This window comes from Cucumis sativus, chromosome 3 (genome assembly GCF_000004075.3).
Source record: "Cucumis sativus cultivar 9930 chromosome 3, Cucumber_9930_V3, whole genome shotgun sequence".
Lineage (NCBI taxonomy): Eukaryota > Viridiplantae > Streptophyta > Magnoliopsida > Cucurbitales > Cucurbitaceae > Cucumis > Cucumis sativus.
Window position 1 is genome coordinate 25,774,605 of NC_026657.2, and position 18,322 is coordinate 25,792,926.

Below are 18,322 nucleotides of genomic sequence, written 5' to 3' on the forward strand. Positions count from 1 at the left end.
TGGACATGAGCAAAAGACGTGGCGCCTTTCAGGCTCGGCTCCTCTTTCACTGTCCCCGCAAGAACCCTGGAACTTCCCCTCTGCCGTGTCTCCATTCTCGTCCTCAATCTCAACCTTTTTCTTCATTTCTCCCTTTATAATGCCGATTTTCCCTTCTCTATCCCTTCCATCTCTCAACCTTTAGAATCCTAACTACGAATATCACAAACCCTAGAAGAACTAATCATACAATCAAATCTAATCTATCAACCACCTCAAATTTGCAAGATATTTTTTTCAACCGCTTATTTCAGGTACCCCATCTTCAGATTCGACGTATTTTATTTAATTTTTTAATTGGGGTATCTTCTTTAATCGATCTTAGTTATGATTTCTGGGGTTTATTTTTGGAGAAAAAATGTCTTTGTGAATGTTTTGACCGATGTGAGATTGAAGACTTGACGTTTTGGTTTCTGTAGTTGGGGCAAAAGATCCGATGGAGTAGGTATTGTTTGGAGATGGATTTTTATGATCGGGTATGAATTTTGTGGTTTAGTGTAAGCCGTATGATTAATCCCAAGGTTTGATGTATTTTAATCGTTTGGTGTAACTGATTATTAATGAATGTTTAGGGGGAAAGGGTAGTGGTTGATTTATTATCGATGTGGGGTTTTCATTTTAATTATAAATCTGGGAACGAAGGGTTTGTTGTTTGACAAGGATTATATTGATGTCTTGGTTCTGAGTTACAGGGATTTGTTTCTTGTGTCGCCCCCCCCCCGAATCTCCTTGTGTTTATTGCATGACTAGAGTTCACGCTCATGGTTGTGGTTTTTCTCTTTGTTGAAAGCCATCAATTTCTTTCTCAAAATTTCCTTTGTTCACTTTATTTTACATGATACATCAGCTGGGGTCTTATTGCATTCAGATTTTGAATATATTGGGCTTATGTATTGCAGGTTGCTGGGGAGCTTGAAAATATAGATGAGTACTCAGGCTATGAGGGGACATACCACAAGAGGTTATCATCGTAGGAAATCATTAGACTTGGACCTGAACAGCATGCCACCAACTGAGAACCGAGATCAAGGAGAAACATCTCAACTGCGGCTTCAGGATGCACAGGTTAATCAACAACAGCCCGTACAACCTGCAATGATTGACATTGAGGCCATTGATGATGATGTCATTGAATCATCTGCCAGAGCTTTTGCTGAAGTATGTTTCCTGTAGCTTCACTTGAATGTTTGAATACTCACGGTTGTTCTATCCTTATTATATTCTTTTTCTATTGATTCTGATCTGTATTTCATGAATTCCCTTGTTTATCTGTCAGGCTAAAAATAAATCCAGACGAAATGCTAGGAAGAATGTAGTTGACGTGGATGCAGGTTTGTTTATTTCAGCTGGTGGAGCACTATAGCTAAGCAGATATTTTTTCATTACCTAGAAATTGGTAGCATGTTGGTCTATCTATTTTATTGTCACATCACTTTCAAATTTGCAATGCAATTTTATTTATTTTATTCTATATAGGTTTTTTTAATAAATTCTAAAGGTATGCAGTTTGTTGCTTGTTCATTATGAAAGGAAGATTGGATATAAGAAGATTGAACTTTGTTATCAATTAGGAAAGTAGTTCGTTAGGGTTGGTGGTCACAGAAGTAGCAAATGAAACAGCCTTTAGATTTGGGGATTCATGTTTTCAAACATACCCACATTATGACGATCTTAATTTTAGGATGATTAGGAAGTTTGACATCTTGAAGCATTAATGACTTAGAAATTATGAAGGCACAGAAGGTGTAGTTGTTATTCCATCATTCTGATGTCTTCTAAATCTTGCATCCATTAGTAGTTAGACCCATTCTAGCACTGATTTTTTTGAAGACCATGTACTCCTGTCTAGAGCATGGTAAGAGATTAATGGAAGAAAGATTTACAGTCAATCCGTACATCCTTCCCAAAGTACATCGTTATACCAAATTACCAATGACGATCTAAAGATTGGAGTTAATGATCATAGTAGTTTTTAGCTTGGATATTTGTTACCCCGGTTTATAGTTGCTTGTCTACATCCCCTGCTATTAGCAAACCACCATAATTCTGCCATTACATACTCTTTTGCTATGACATGGGTATATTACACATAGCATCACTTAGAATGGGTACCTTCTTAGCCATTTGGTTAAAAAATTGCTGTTGAGTTTAGCCAGCTTCTCTATTAAATCTTTTGACTTCATCATCTTTGCATGACTGAGCGTTGAACTATTCATTTTTTTTTATAAGAAACGGATATATATATATATATATATATAAACAAAAAAAGGACAGCCTAAAGGCGAGGGCCTCAACAAAAAATTAAACAAGAAGAGCCCTCCAATTGTTAGTAATCATGAGAAGCCTGTAATTACAAAATAACTTTGTGTAATCTGTACACCACCATGAGGCCGTATGCTGCACAAGAACCCAACTATATCTTTCATTCCGAAGATGAAGTAGCACAACTCCACAAGATTTTTCCTTTGCCACAAAAGCTGCCACCATTCAACCATCCATCATCCAATCGTCAATCCTCATGGGGAGACATCCATCCAACCCATAAGGGGGAGACATCCATCCAACCCATAAGTATAAAAAATTCTATTCCACCCTTTGGAAGCGAACTTGCAGTGTAAGAATAAATGGTCTAAGGTCTCTATCTCCTTTTGGTAGAGAAGACACATGGAAGGGGAAAGAGACCAATTAGGGAACCTTTTTTGGAGCTCATCATGGTGGTTAAGGCTTCTATAACCAAGTGACCAAAGGGAAAACTTCGTTTTTCTAGGAATTTTTAGTTTCCAAATAAGATTGACCAAAGGGAGGTTAATTTTTGGGGCCCCTGTAGCCATCTTAAGGAAAGTAGACTTGGTTGCAAACTGGCTTGAAGCCTCCAACCACATTGAACTATTCATAACAATGAATTTGAGATCCGTACTTCCAACATCCACGAAAATAAGGATCTCACATTCATTCACTCACCTATTCTCATATTCACAAGGTAGAAGACCCTAGTTGAACTTATTGTGCTTAACAAGAAGTGAAAAGCGATAGGAGGTGGTATGTTAATTCTAGTATGCTGGTGTATTCTTTCATTTTTTTCAATGGAAGTCATATTTTTTTATTAAAAAAATATTATTAGTTATTGAAAAGAAGAAGACCGAGATATTATTACAGCAAAAGATGAAAAAAAATCGAGAACACTGATTCGAAATTATCTTGATTCATCCCCTCTTCATGAATTGCCAAAACATTTGACTTTTTAGCCATTGCAATATAAAGGATTAGTTAATCAAATAATAGATGGTAAATGGGTCAGTTTAAAAATAAATGAATTGCTTGTTGTAGAATATTATTCTCGTCAGACTTAAACCTACCTAACCAATTTCGTCCTCCCCTTCACCGAAGTCTAAGTAAAGAGACCGAAGGAAAGTACATGGAGAAAACACCACGATAGAAGCCACTCTTATTATTTTCTAATAATCAAAGGAGTACAAGAGGGAAGAATATATATAGGTTATAATAAGAACTAACAAGAAAGGAAACAAAACTAGGGTACAATAAATTACACAAATACCCTTGGGGCTATAAACACTCCGCTAGTCCCTAATTTCCAATGCTACCCCTCAAGTTGGAGTATAGATGTCAATTAGGCCAACTTGCTAACACAATAGTCAAAGCTCTACGTGAGTAACCCTTTGGTGAGGATATTAGCAATTTGTTGGCTAGAAGGAATGTACGGGATATAGATATTGTCATTGTCAAGTTTCTCCTTTATTTATTGTTTGTCTATCTCCATAAGTTTCGTTCTGTCATGTTGAACTGGGTTATTGGCGATGCTTATAGCAACTTTGTTGTCACAAAAGAGCTTCATAGGTAACTCACAGTTTTGGTGAAGATCAGACAAAACTTTCTGCAGTCAGATTTCATCACAGATTCCTAAACTCATAGCTCTGTATTCGGCTTCAACACTGCTCCTCGTGACAACACCTTGCTTCTTACTCCTTCAAGTAACAAGGTTACCCCACACAAAGGTATAGTATTCTGAAGTGGACTGTCTGTCAATAATTGATCCTACCCAATTAGAGTCGGTATGAGCCTCAATACATTTTCTGCCAGTTTTCTGGAATATCAGACCTTTACTTGGAGTAGTTTTCAAGTATCTCGAAGTGCGACTTACAACTTCCATGGGGTGCTTGCATAAACTGACTAACAGTGCTAACTGCATAGGAGATATTTGGTCTTCTATGAGATAGACAAATCAACTTTCCCACTGATCGCTGATACTTCTCTTTGTCAACAGGAACTTTGTAACTAGAATTTCCCCGTTTTACATTGAATTTTATAGGCGTATCAGTAGGTTTGCAACCAGTCATACTTGTTTCTTTTAACAAGTCAAGAGTATACTTCCTTTGTGAAATAGAGATCCCTTCCCTCGATCGTGCCACCTCCATCTATAGGTCTTTGATTCCATAGGAAGTACTTCAAATTCCATAGGTCTTTGATTTCATACTCGTCACCCATTTTCTTTTTCAGTCTGGTAGATCAGAATGTCCCTAAGAGAAGCCTTGACATTTAACAAAGGTGGTAAATTTGTCAAACCAAGCCTTGGAAGATTGTGTCAAACCATGAAGAGATTTTCGTAGCTTACAAACTTGGTGGTCAAATTGAACTCCAAAACCGGGAGGAGGACTTATGTACTCTTCTCCCAAATCACCATTTAGGAAAGCAATTTTTACATGAAGCTGATAGAGAGACCACTATTTATTGACTGCAACAAATAGAAGAACCCTAATTGTCTTTAACTTTGCCACAGGAGAAAAAGTCTACGAATAATCAACTCCATGAGTTTGAGTGAACCCTTTTGCAACAAGCCTAGCCTTGTACATGTCTAGGCTCCTATCTGATTTGTACTTCAGAGTGAACATCCATTTGCATCCCACACTCTTGTGCCTTTTAGGAAGAGTGCAAAGATCCCATGTCTTATTCTTCTCAAGTGCTCCCATTTCTTCCATGACATTCATCTTCCACTCTAGACTTTCCATAGCTTCATGTATGTTCTTTGGTATTGTTGCAGTGTCGAGACTTGTAGTAAACGCCTGAACTTAGGGTGATAGATTGCTATAAGACATGTAATTACACATAGAGTGCTTCGTACAAGACCTAGTACCTTCCCTCAAGGCAATGGGCATGTCAAGAAAGGGATTCTAGTTCTTTTGCTTGTTTGAGTCATCCAGGCTAGTCTCACACACCTATGTCTGTTAGAGTTTCATAAATTCTGGCAGTCCTATTCTTTGCTGGAACTGTCATATTAGTTCTGTTATCCTCAACCACATCAACAATATCATCCTCAACACACGAGTTACTATTATCAAGTTCAGCAGTACCTTGAGCTTGTGTTGGCTCAAATTCGTGGACCAAAGTCGGCAGACCAATAAGGGTCCATTTCCTTTCTAATATTCTTACTGTAGTAAGTTATTCAGGAGACTTGGTTGGTGGGTAAAACGGTGTCATGGAGGATGCATTTAGAAGGCTTAGTAGGGGCTATAGGTATGAAAGGAATGGGCTAGTTAGCTTCTTCACTACCACTTTCCCCTTGAAGATAGCTAACAAGAAAGAAGGTTTTTCCTCAAGGAAGGCGACGTCCATGGACATGAAATACTTTCAAGAAGGAGGATGTTGTGAAGGATACTCCACAAAATCACATGATTGAACACAAGGAGTAAATTTAGTGTGGTTAGGCCTATGACCGTGAACAAAGGCAGTGCAGTTGAACACTCAGAGAGGAACATACGGGAATAAACCGTGTGGAAGGTAGAACTCCTTGAGGCATTCAAGAGGTGTTTGGAGGTGGAGGACCCAGGGTGGCATTCTATTGATAAGATGTGCCGCAGTAAGGACTGCATCCCCCATAAGTAGGAAGGAAAAGAATTAGACAACATGAGAAAGTGGGCAACCTCAAGGAGGTGACGGTTTTTCCGTTCAGCCACATTGTTCTGTTGCGAGGTATAAGCACAAGAACTCTAGTGGACAATCCCTTTAGAGGACAAAAAGTCTCGAAGAGTATTACTCAAGAACTCACAACCATTATCGGTATTCAAAGTCACAATTTTAGCATTGAAACTGTCTTAATAGTTGTGTAGAATTGTTGAAATATTGATGAGACCTCGGATTTATCAATTAGGAGAAAGACCCAAGTGAGACAAGTATGATCATCAATAAAGGTTACAAACCAACGTTTTCTCGAAGTGGTATTGACCCACAAGGCCCCCTAAATATCGCTGTGAAAGAGGGTAAATGGCTGGGTAGGTTTGTATGGTTGAGACGGAAACGAAAATTTGTGTTGTTTTGCATGAATACACACATGACAAGACAAAGAGGAGACATCTACTTTAGAAAATAAGTGAGGAAATAGATATTTTTCATATATTGAAAGTTTGGGGGCCAAGATGAAAGTGCCACAAAATACAATCTTTTTCAAAAGTAGAAAAAATAAGATGACAATAGACTAGTCCTACAATTACCCCTAGACAAAGCATCGTCATCAAGGAAATAGAGTCCCCTACTATGTCGGTAGTGACAATCATCTTCTCCGAGCTCAGGTCTTGAAAAGAAACAGTACAGGTGAGAAGATAGCTGGACAATAGATTCCTGGTTAACTTACTAATAGATAGTAAGTTGTAAAATATCTTAGGCACATGTAACACATTTTCTAAAATGAGACCGTCAAAAGAGGAAATAAGACCCTTGTTTGCCATAGGAGCAAAGGACCCATCTACAAATCCTAATTCTTTCATTACCTGCACATGGGAGATATGATATTAAATGTTCAAAGGATCCAGTTAAATGATCTATAGCACCTGAATCAAGTATCCAGGGTTTCTTCCCATCAATGTTGATAAGACTAAAGAATTGAGATGTACCTAATTGTGCAATGGCTCCAAGAGGAGTACCAAGATTGTCTTGATTTCCTGCAGGGATTGGGGATTGTGGATTGTGAAGTTCCAGTTGATTCACTCATAAAAGCCCTACCAAAATTATGATTGTCATTTGGCGGATGTTTCTTACCATTTGATGGTCGACCATGTAACTTCCAACAACTGTCTTTTGTATGGTAAGGTTTCTTACAATGTTCACACACCTGGACAGACTTCCCACTTTAAAGTTTCATATTGTTAAGTGTTAATCAATGTAGACTGAAGAAGAGAGTCCTCTCCTTTCTAGATTTGCTCTTAATGGTCTCCTGGTCTAGGTCTCAGTACCTCACCTGTTGGGTACCCAAATTTGTGACGCTCATCAAGAGTCATCTCAATGGATTGAGAGCACGAGAAGTAATTTTGGCCATTCAATTTCTCCCCTCCAATTACTCCATGGAATTTCCTAGGGAGCTAGATAAATAATTTGTAACAGTTAAGGTAGAGTAAGAAGTTAACAGGTTCTTCAAATACATCTGTAAGATTGAAGGAGTGGCAAAAGTTGTGGAGTTTGTGGTAGCTTCTAGAGCTGCCTCAAGGATTTGCTGCTGAAAACTTGTCTGAAAATTAGCCAACCATTGTTGAACCATTATCAGAGATAAAACAACCGAACCTTCATGTTCATAACTAGGCGACGCATGATGAGGAAAACCCAATTGTTGCGAGAAGCTGTGGCTAAGGCGGGGCTGGTGCAAAACTAAGGTCATCTTGCACCGTTTGATTTTCACTAATGGCAGCTGGGGTTTTGTCACCACGCTCCGACACCATATTGAATAGAAGAAGACACGATATACGTGGATAAACCCAAATACAGGGAGGAAAAAACACGATAGAAGCCGCTCTTGTTATTTTCTAGTAATCAAAAGAGTACAAAAGGGAAGAATATATATAGATATAACTAGGGTACGGTATATTACACAAATACCCTTGGGGCTATAAACACTCCACTAGCCCCTAATTTTCAACATTAGTGTACTTTCTAATTTTGAGGACGTGTTTGTTTTATTGTTCCGAGTGTGTGTGTGTGTGTGTGTGGGGGGGGACGAAGAGGTGTTTCGTGGTAGGGAATAAGATCATAATCAGGTTTGGTTTTTTATTCGATTTCATGTTTCTCTTTGGGATTTGATTTCGAACTTTTGTAATTATTTCATAAGTAGCATTTTACTCAGTTGGTCCATTTTCTTTTAGTTGGGGTGTTTTTGTGGGCTGGTTTTGTTTATGCCCCTGGGTTCTTTCATTTTTTCTCAACAAAAGTTGTTTTTATAAAAAAAATAATAATAACAAATAAGTAAATAAGTAAGATAGATGCCTCCCAAGTTTTTGAGATTCTTCTTATGAAATTGGTTCTTCCTTCATTTGAAGCTTGCCCATAAATTTCAGTGAACAAAAGAAAATATTTTTAATGCCATAGGAAGGATCAAACTACATTACAAAATAATACCCCCAAAGAACTACAAGAATCAAGTGTGGCTCAACCAAAATTTCCCTATTTGAAAGATTTTGTTTCCTGCGGAGGCTGATAAAATTTGGGCTGGGGTGAGAGTGAGACATATAACATGTTGGTGAACTATTAGGAAACCTTCTTGTAAGATGTTTATTATTTATATTTATGGTTGTACACAGTGATTGTAATATTTGTTGATATTTTGATATTTTTGTTAATTGAAGGGTTGGGCATTGAGCTAATGGTTAATTGATCTCTCCAATATCTTTTATAAGTACAATAAAAATGTCAAATTAGTTTGGGGTAAAAAAAACTATTATTTATTTATAAATTTCTTTATTTATTGAAATACTTGTCAAGGTTGAATATCTTATTGAAATATCCATAAAATTAAAATCTTAATTTTGTTAACACATCAATATTTTAATCATTGATTGGACCCTCTGAGGACTGTAACTCTTAGGAACCTCTTGTTCAATTGATTTGTCTGTCAATCACTTGTTGTGATGCTTGCTTCTCTCATTCTCTCATCTTTTAATTGTTGCAGAAGAGCGGAGCAGGGTGTCAAATAATAACCGGAGCAAGCGTAGGAGAGATGTGTCTAATCGACCATCTGTAAATTCAGATTTATTAATCAATTTGGAAGCGAGCAACAGTTCTATGGTACTGGGACTACTTATATCTTTGTTACTCTTCTTTTTATGCAAGATTTTTCCTGTGTCGTTAGTTGTAGTGTAGATCATATGTTTGCCTTTTCTTGAGGTTGTAGTTTTTAGCACAAAAACCAATTTTAGCATGTTCTTCTTTATCCTGTGGGCTATGTCTGTTATCTTTCTCCTGGACTAGTTAGTTCTCATGGCTTGTTCTTGCATATACAATGCAACATTATTTATTTTATGATCAAACATTCAAGAAAAAGTCTAGAAAAAATGGATAGGGTGAGCTTGCTTTTGGAGTTGTTATGTTTGTGAGAAATGATATCACCCTAGAAGCATGGAGGTGGAAATGGGGAATATCCATGACACCACTAGGGCATGAGACAAGGACTCAACAAGACAGAAAATGGTGCATGCCTATTTTTCTTCAAATACTTACGCAAGTTCCAAATGCTTCAAACAAGTTGGATTTTTACATAGTTTAAAAATTTTATGGTATTGGTATGTAGGTTTAGAAATATTGAGGCAACATATTTGGTCTTATACAATACTCGGTAATGTGAGAACATGAAAACAAATTATGTCCATCTTTTGAAGACAGACCAAGTTTTGTCTGCCACCACTGGAATGGAAATTCCCCCAATGAGTTGCTGCTGAGCTCTTTCTCTCCTGGACCTTGGTTTATCAGCTGATTGAGTTTGGTAGCTTTTGTTTCTCCCCTTTGGAGAAGTTACGTTAGTTGTTTTAACAATAATTTAGTACCTCTTCTCTTTCTCTCTTTCTATATCTGAATGCTGCTGTTCTTTTGGTTTATTTATGTTCAAAGTTATGGTTGTTCACAAGTTAGAGACAAATGAGAGAGGAAGAATAGAGAATTAAAAAATGTTATGTATAGATATATTTACCAATATAGCTGATTTCAAGAAACCAGCGACTGTTTTCCACCTTTTCCTTTTCTCCTCATTTTCTTAATTGTTGGGTTGGGCAGCCGTTTTCTCGTAGGAAAAACAGACTTTGACCACTGTATCCATAAAACCAATCGTCCAATGTTGGTTTCAGTCGGTCGTCGCAGTTTTCGGTCCAATTTTGTTCACCCTTCCCTGTTGGTTAATTCTTCAATTTCTGGAACCATCATGGATTGATCTTTATTTTTACTGGTAGCTATTAGCTGTTACTGTTGAAAATATGATTTTGTAAGGATAAGTGAAGTATGTGCTGAAAATGGAATTATGTCTCTAGTGCTTAATATTGAGCCAACATGTGATTTCTGTGCTATTGGCAGAAAGTGAAGCCTGCTCCACCGAAGGAGCCCAAATTCAGTTGTCCAATATGCATGGGTCCGTTAGTAGAAGAAACATCAACAAGGTGTGGTCATATTTTCTGTAAGGCATGCATCAGGGCTGCAATAGGCGTTCAGAGTAAATGCCCAACATGTAGGAAGAGAGTAACTGCCAAAGAACTGATTAGAGTATTCCTTCCTGGGACAAGCTTGGAGTGAGGCTTACGTGTAAGTTGCTTAATTGCTTGGTCATTCTCTTGTTCTCATGCTACAAAAAGTTGCATTGCCCCCATTTTTAATATGGGTCTGAAATTTCTTTCATGAATAACCTTTTCTCAATGGTCATACATATGGGTGAGATCTTTTTTTGTATTACCTTTAGGGTTTAGGATGGTTATTCAATTGTAATTTGGGGCGGCTGGAGCAGTTATGATTGTCGTAAGGGTACCAGTGTAATTGGCTTGTCTGTTTGAAAGGGCACTTTAATTTATTGTATTTATGAAAAGTTTTATTACTGGAATGATTCAGAAAATTGGGGGGGGGGGGGTGTATATGTGAAATAAATCTTTTGTAGCTCAGTTTTTCCTATACCACTCTCGTATTTCAAGGCTATAAAAATACTCCTGAGCTGTTTGAGCTTTACCCTCTGTTTCAAAATAGATTTTGTTAATGTTTCAAAACTATGTTTGAAGGAGAAATCTTGTAAAATGTTGGACCAAAATCAAGACTAGAAAGATGTATCGACCACCCAAAATGTTGTGGTCATTCAAACTTTGTTCTAAATCACTGCCAAAACGTTTCAGCTCCCAATTTATGTCCGAAATTGAATCTGTTCTAATGATAGAGTTGTAGCATTTGCGAAATTTCAAGGTTAATATTGTGACTTTGGGAACTATAGCGGTACTTTTAAAACTGAGAGTAAAATTAAATTCTTAGAACTCAAAGACAAATTTACAACCTATAGGATCTGGTTGTAACAGAGGTTATAATTTAACCTTTCATTCATTTTCGTTGCTTAGTTTCAATTACAGACCAATCACGTATTGACAGAGAATTCATGGAGTCTGTAATCTACTGCATTCTATTTATTCAATGCACTGTTACAATGGTGGGAATATGAATTCACCACATATGATAGAAATTTTAGATTTTGATTGATTAAAAGTGTGTAAGTTAGAAAAGTAGGTCGCATATCTATATTTAAACACATTGATCCTTCTCTATCATTCTGTGGCAAGTGCAATTATCTGAACTTTGATTTTCTAATATTTGTCTTTTAATATGATTACAGCTCACGCCAGATTTTTTTTAAGACTTCGAAAGGAAACGGTTGAAGTTCTTTTGTAAGTAAGAAAAAAGCTAATTTTTAGATGGAAATTTCCAGTGTATTCTGCTGATTGCCACTGCATTTTGATGATCTCAGAGTTGCATTAGGAAGAAATGCAGGAAATTCTAATATCCTTTAATTGTTTTTTGTTGTCAACTTTGATGGTTTTATGAAGTTGTAAACAAACTGACAATGAAATCCAGCAGTAATGCAATGAGTTCACATAATTATTGAAGTAGAAAGTTGCTTTTGTTGGTTGACTTTTGGTTCTCTCATCTATGTTATTTATATATCTGATTCTGATTTGATGATCATATTATATATTTGTTTGCATCTTTTAGAGAGCCCAGTGCCCATATCTTGAAAGACGATATACCATCTCTTACTAATTAGTTTCTGGGATCATGTTGGAGAAAGTTCTAACTAAATGACTGGAAATATGAAGAGAGGTCAAATAGCAGACCATTAAGAGAGATTTTTGCTTCATTACCTTGGCCATGCTTACATATCTAGTTTAAGCACCAATCCCATTAAGCAAGACCTAATTATATTTCATACATTTTATTCATAGAGCCCATAAGCAATACTATGCTTGTAGAGGTTTCTTTAGCACTGCTTTTCAGGGGTAGCTCTGGTGAGCTCCATACTTTTTGGCCATCTCTTTCGGCTTTGCTATCGGTTTCTTATTCGGACCCCAGTTGTATTGATGGTCGATGTCCTCGTTGTAGGGAGATTTGTCACAGTTGCCATATTCATAGCAATCTTTGTCGCTGTATTTGTATCCATCACATTCGTAATCCTCCTTGGGTTTGTATCCCTCATAATCCTCCTTGGGTTTGTATCCCTCGTAATCCTCCTTGGGTTTGTATCCTTCATAATTTTCATCTAATTCTTGGGAATAAGTTTTTGCAGTTGGTTTCTTCAGAGCCATCTCTCTTCCTCCTTCAACATTTTCCAGAAATGCCATTGCCATTGCAGAGACCATGAGGATTGCAACGAGAACCTTACTGATAGTCATTTTTCTTGCTTTGGTTTCTCTTATCCTCTTTTTCTTGTAGTGAAAATTGTTTTGAGGCCTCCAAATTTATAGCTAACAAGGGAATTTAGGTAGCCTTTTTGGATTAAATAATTTATGAGTGTCTGCAGGGGAATCTTTGTTCTAATGGAAACAAGTAGTTGAGTGGCCTCATCCAATTCATTGCCTCTAAATTTGAATGGCTCCTTATGCTTCTTTTGTGTAATGATATGGTTTAAGGTTCTTTTGATTTCAGAGAAATTGCTAAATATTTGTCATCACCCAAATACAAAATTCTCATTAAATATACTGTCGTTGTTGACCTACTACTGCACATAAATAGTTAAAATATCCCTGATTCATAGCCAATATTAAAATATTCATATTGATAGTTTTAGTGAATATAATACGGTGGTAAATGACATGGTCCAAATCTCAGATTCCTATGTTTCATGCTTATTTTTTTAGTAAGATTTAGATAAAAACACCTATGAAAAGTTTCACAATTATGATTTATTTTTTATTAGGTTTTTTTCTTCTAAATTATGATTTATTTTTTTAATTAGGTTTTTGGATATTTTTTTAATTTATTTTTTTAACTAGATTTTTTAATATTTTTAAGACATTTATAACCTTACTATAATTATTAATTATAGAAGAAAAATTTGAAATAGAAAGTTTGACAAAATATTTATCATCTATAGAAAATTTTATTATTGGTTATCATTGATAAGCTAGATTGTAAATATTTTAATTTATTTTGTTACATTTAAAAATGTCTCTTAATTATATATAATCTTTTAAATTATTTCATTATTTATATCATATGAATTTATTTTGCTACAAGTACCTTAATTACATATAATTTTTTAAATTAAATTTAAATTATTTCATTATTTATATTATACTCAATTTATTATGTAAATATAACTTCCTTACTTCATTAATACATATATATTTGTATTTATGAACAAAATATTTATTACCTTTGCAATAATTTAAATGTGGTATAAATTATTATCTTATATGGTAATGATATTTTAATTACTACAAAATAATTATTTTCAATTTTATTTTATGTTCAAACCAAAACTTTTTTTATTAAAGATTTTGCTTACAACGTTGATTCCATTGTTTGGAGTTTCAACACCTTCTTTTGAAATTATCTGCTTTTGAATTGCAGTGATTGCATTTTCAAGTAAGATATTTGTTCTCTATTTTCGTTAATTTCTTTTTCGAAGACTTTAATCTCATGCTAGAGAGGTCTATGATTTTTACCAGAGTAGCATGATCTTTTGATAATTGATTCATTACAACCTGAAAACTAAAATTCGTCGGATCTTTGAACTTTTGATTTGAAGTTTCTAATTCCTCACGAAGCCTCCAAAGTATTTTCTTCCTAACGGCATCATCTTCTACTTCTTCGATGATATCTAAGAAACCATTTTAGGTACTCGTAAGAACATTAATGCCACCACAACAAGGTATTGCATCTTCGTTATTGGACTCATTTTTAGAAAATAAAAGCTCTTTCGAAGAATCTTCGTATCTTCAACTTGATCAAAAGATAAATCCTCTTCTTCTGAGGAAATTTGTTCATCTTTTATGACTCTCAACAGAAAAACAACATCAATATCAACACAAAAATATATAGATACACAGAACGTGTTATGCATAACTACAAACTCAGAAATAATATTTTCAAAACACATCTGTTCTTTACGAAAGTCACTCACGAAAATACTTGATTCCCTTCTTAGAATTCTTCACTTTCTCTTCTCACCTAGCACTTTTACAGCAATCAACTCAACCTAAAAAACTAACATAATAACAACACCTTCTTCGATGCCTTCGATCTTATTTATACTTATCCTTAAATTTGATTAGTCGCCACTTAAGTCTTTCTTAGCTTGCCACATCCTACTTACACTTTACACATGTCAAACTATAATTCATCAGGCCATGCAAACAACTTAAGCATAACACATAGTCAGATGTCAACTCAAGATTAGACATTCATTTCACATGCTAAACTTATCTTCATCGAAGATCTTTTAACTCGTTACACAAAAAATGTGTACTTTTCCTCTAGTCTCAACCAACACAATCTGAATATCGCTTGAGAGCTATTTACATTTCTCTCTCTTCTTTAAATCTTGAGCAAACACGGTCTTGAGATCGTCCAAATTCTTAACTTTCTAAGCTTTTGGTCCTTTATCTCAATCAAACAAGCATCGAGATGGCTCCAAGATTTCACTTCTAATCTTTAACCTTCAACACTTGGCTTCTTAGCTCCTTAACCAATCACTTAGCTTTTAACACAATCACTTAGCTTTTTAATCATGATCCCTTATATTCTTAAAAAAATCTTCTTAAAAACTCCTATTTACCAAAATGACCTTTAAATTCAAGCACATGTCTCACAGAATGCCTAAATGGAGTCATGAAGGGAACTTTCAATAACATAGACTCTGGAGCACATCCGTGAGTGGATGCAGGTTTGATTTTATGTTTAGAGGATACAAATAATGACTTGCACAACCATTGTATCTGATTTTTTGATGTCATTAATCAAAGAAGCTGAAGTTATGTCTAAAACTTATTGAGCATCATCAATGGACTTGTATACGATTAATGTTGACAATGAAAACTTAGGGGGTAGTAGATCTTCGATCACGAACATGAACATGCATGTAGTTCAATTGCTTGGAAATCTTGTGTTCTCATGCAATAAATGTGGTGGCTATTTGTGTCATGCCCCACCTCAACTATCACTCTGTGTGATCAGATGGGGGTGTGTTGTCTAGACATCCCTCGTGTACCTCTTTGCAAAATGACGCGTCAAACGCCTAGTAAGTGGAACACTCATTTCACTTGTCTCTTTTCAAAGTTCTTTACTTGAACCTTGTAGACCTTCACAACTCTTTGCAGCAAAAAACAACTCTTAAACTTAGCTCCGTTGTTTGGCATTTAACACTTAGTTCTAATCAATTTTAGCTTCTAAGCAATAAAAGCACAAAAGAAATTTCAATGGAAAGAATAAATTTCTTATCTTTATTAACTTAACACTTTACACAGAGTTCATAAATTACAACATTTTCCTTTTCTTGCAAGCATACAAATAAAATCAAGTCTGATCTACACTTCTTCTTTCCTCCCTCAAGGTGTTTCTCTTCGCACCAAGGTGTTTAGAAGTATAAGACTCCTTTTCTTTCTTCGCCGCCTAATGCTACTTCTTGAGACAGGGTACCTAGAGGTGTAAAGACCTCATTTCTTCCTTCACCTCAATTGCCCAAATACTCCAATCTTGAAGACACCCTTTAGAGCTTCATTTTCCTGACTCAATTCCTTGGCTCTCTCGCTCTCTGGATGTGGCTTTACCAACCTAGGTGTAGCACTCGTCTTCCTTCTGAACTAAGCCATATGCGTTAAGGAGTGATGCACTTACCAACCGACTCCTTAAACACAAGACAAGATGACATTGCTCTTTTATGCACAAGTTTTCGTAACAACCCCGCATTCTCTCCTTTATTTGACTTTCACACTTGAGATCTGATAACTTGTAGAAATGCAAGTTATTATGGGCTTTTAGGTAGAATAATGGAACCAAAACACATGATTATGTGTCAAAACGACTAGCTTTTATTGCAAATTCATAAATATTAGAGAATACAACTGGCACAAGTTTCCATGCCTGCTTTACCCTGGTTTTAAGTGTTTTATCCCAGGATTCTAGATAAAAGAAGAGATGGTGGATTGCAAAAGAGCGCATGCTACACGATAAGAAGATTTCCTAGTGATCAGATGTCTCTAGGAGAGGAACCACGTCATCGCGCAATGAAGATTCACTAGTAAACAAGAATGGTAGTTGGTTGGAGTTTATAAGACTTGAAAAAGGTTGCAATTGGCCCTGATATGATCAAAAGAATAGAAGCTTCCCGTCGAAAGTTGCCTATATAAATCCTCCTTTTATAACAAGTGAACTGTCTAGTTTGGAAGGGCCAAAACCTAAAGAGCTGGTAGAAAGAACTAGTCTTTATGTCGTCTGTAAAAAAGCATATTTTTCTTCTCTTACTATCTCACCAGATAATCAATGGCTTCTTGACTCTGCCTGTTGCAACCATATGCATATGAATTTTCTCTCATCTCTACTTCTAATCATGCAAAAGCTTTACCTCCTATTTATGCTACTGATGGTAACTGTATGAACATCTCTCAAACTGGCACCACTGAAACTCTCAATCTAAGTCTTTCCTATACTTATTATGTCCCAAACTTAACATGTAATCTAGTGTCTGTTGGTCAATTATGTGATCTTAGCTTAACTGTTTCTTTTTCTCTTAATGATTGTCATGTTCAGGATCTGCAAATGGGACGGACGATTAGCACGGGTTGCAAAGTGGGAAGATTATTTGAGCTCATGTCACTTCAGCTTCCTTATCCTTCCTTCATCTCTACTCCTGTCACTGATTCTGACACATATCAATGGCATCTTCGTCTTGGTCATGCTTTTTCTGAAAAACTTCATCATTAAATTTATGTTAACAATTTGAATAATGTTACTAAGTTTGTTCATTTTAATTGCTTAAATTGCAAACTTGCTAAGCAACATGCTTTATCTTTTTCTCAATCCACTTCTATATGTGATAAACCATTTGATTTAGTTCATTATGACATTTGGGGTTCTGCCACTACTACTATTGGTCATGGTTATCGCTATTATGTTTTGTTCATTGATGATTACTCTCGATTTACATGGATTTAATTTCTTAAACATCATTCTGAATTATCTCGCACGTATAGTGAGTTTGCTAACATGATTCATACTCAATTTTCTTGTCCTATCAAAGCTCTTCAATTGATAATGCTTTGGAGTATAAAGACTCCACTCTTCTTTCCTTTCTCTCCCAACATGGCACTCTTGTCGTGAAACGCCAAAATTTCTTAAACCCTTGGAAATTATTAAGTTGGTCAATGATAGTGGAAAATGGTCCTTTTTTTTTTAGAGAAAAGAATAAAAAGACATGAAATTTAAGTTGAGGTTTGAGGAAAAGAGAGAAGTTGGAAATTTTGGCTAAATGTCAATTGTTAAGTCATTAGGCGTTTGGAGGTTGTTTGGGCGGTCAAGAAAAGGAAAGAACCTCTAAAGAGGTTATTTGATGTCTTGGAGATGTGTCTAGGTGTTTTGGGATGGCTTGGTGAAATGGCTTTTATCATGCGTTTGGAGGTTATTTTGTTAACTCGTGGCTAAGCGAGAAGAACCTCCAAGTGGGCGTCATTAGGCGAGAAGAGTGCTATGCGACAAGACATAGAGATTAGTAAGGGGTTTTAGGAGTTTTTAAGGTTGGCAAGAAAGAAAGATCATAGAGGTTAGGCGTTTTGTGTTGGGGTGAAGCTGCTCTTACATCTGTCTATACCATCAATAGTCTTCCTTCTTTTGTTCTTCAAACATCTCTCCATTTGAAAGATCACTATATCGTACTCCTCCTAACTATTCTAACCTAATTAAAGTTTTTGGTTGTGTCTGCTTTGTTCTTCTGCATCCTCACGAACACACTAAACTTGAATCATGTGTCCACCTTCGTTGCTTTCTTGGCTATGGCACAAAA

The 18,322-nt window shown here is 35.9% G+C and overlaps 1 protein-coding gene across 2 annotated transcripts; it reads left to right on the top strand.

Annotated features, from left to right (window-relative positions):
* The first annotated feature begins 51 nt into the window (after positions 1-51).
* On the top strand, positions 52-11,958 carry LOC101214257 (E3 ubiquitin-protein ligase RNF4). 2 transcript variants are annotated; one of them, XM_031882576.1, is made up of 7 exons: positions 52-293; positions 459-515; positions 939-1,197; positions 1,316-1,370; positions 8,984-9,099; positions 10,375-10,599; positions 11,663-11,958. In XM_031882576.1, the coding sequence occupies exons 3-6, from the start codon at positions 964-966 to the stop codon at positions 10,588-10,590; spliced, it is 621 nt and encodes a 206-aa protein (XP_031738436.1). In that variant the 5' UTR covers positions 52-293; positions 459-515; positions 939-963; the 3' UTR covers positions 10,591-10,599; positions 11,663-11,958. The 2 variants fall into 2 exon arrangements, with proteins under 2 accessions (XP_031738436.1, XP_004144388.1); XM_004144340.3 differs by lacking the exon at positions 459-515 and having other exon boundaries at positions 53-293.
* Positions 11,959-18,322: the final 6,364 nt, after the last annotated feature.

Excerpts from the sequence above, each read along its gene's own strand:
- LOC101214257 (XM_031882576.1), top strand. The coding sequence starts at position 964 with ATGAGTACTCAGGCTATGAGGGGACATACCACAAGAGGTTATCATCGT. Across the intron at positions 1,371-8,983 it reads TGTAGTTGACGTGGATGCAG|AAGAGCGGAGCAGGGTGTCA; the intron begins GTTTGTTTATTT and ends TAATTGTTGCAG. Across the intron at positions 9,100-10,374 it reads AAGCGAGCAACAGTTCTATG|AAAGTGAAGCCTGCTCCACC; the intron begins GTACTGGGACTA and ends TGCTATTGGCAG.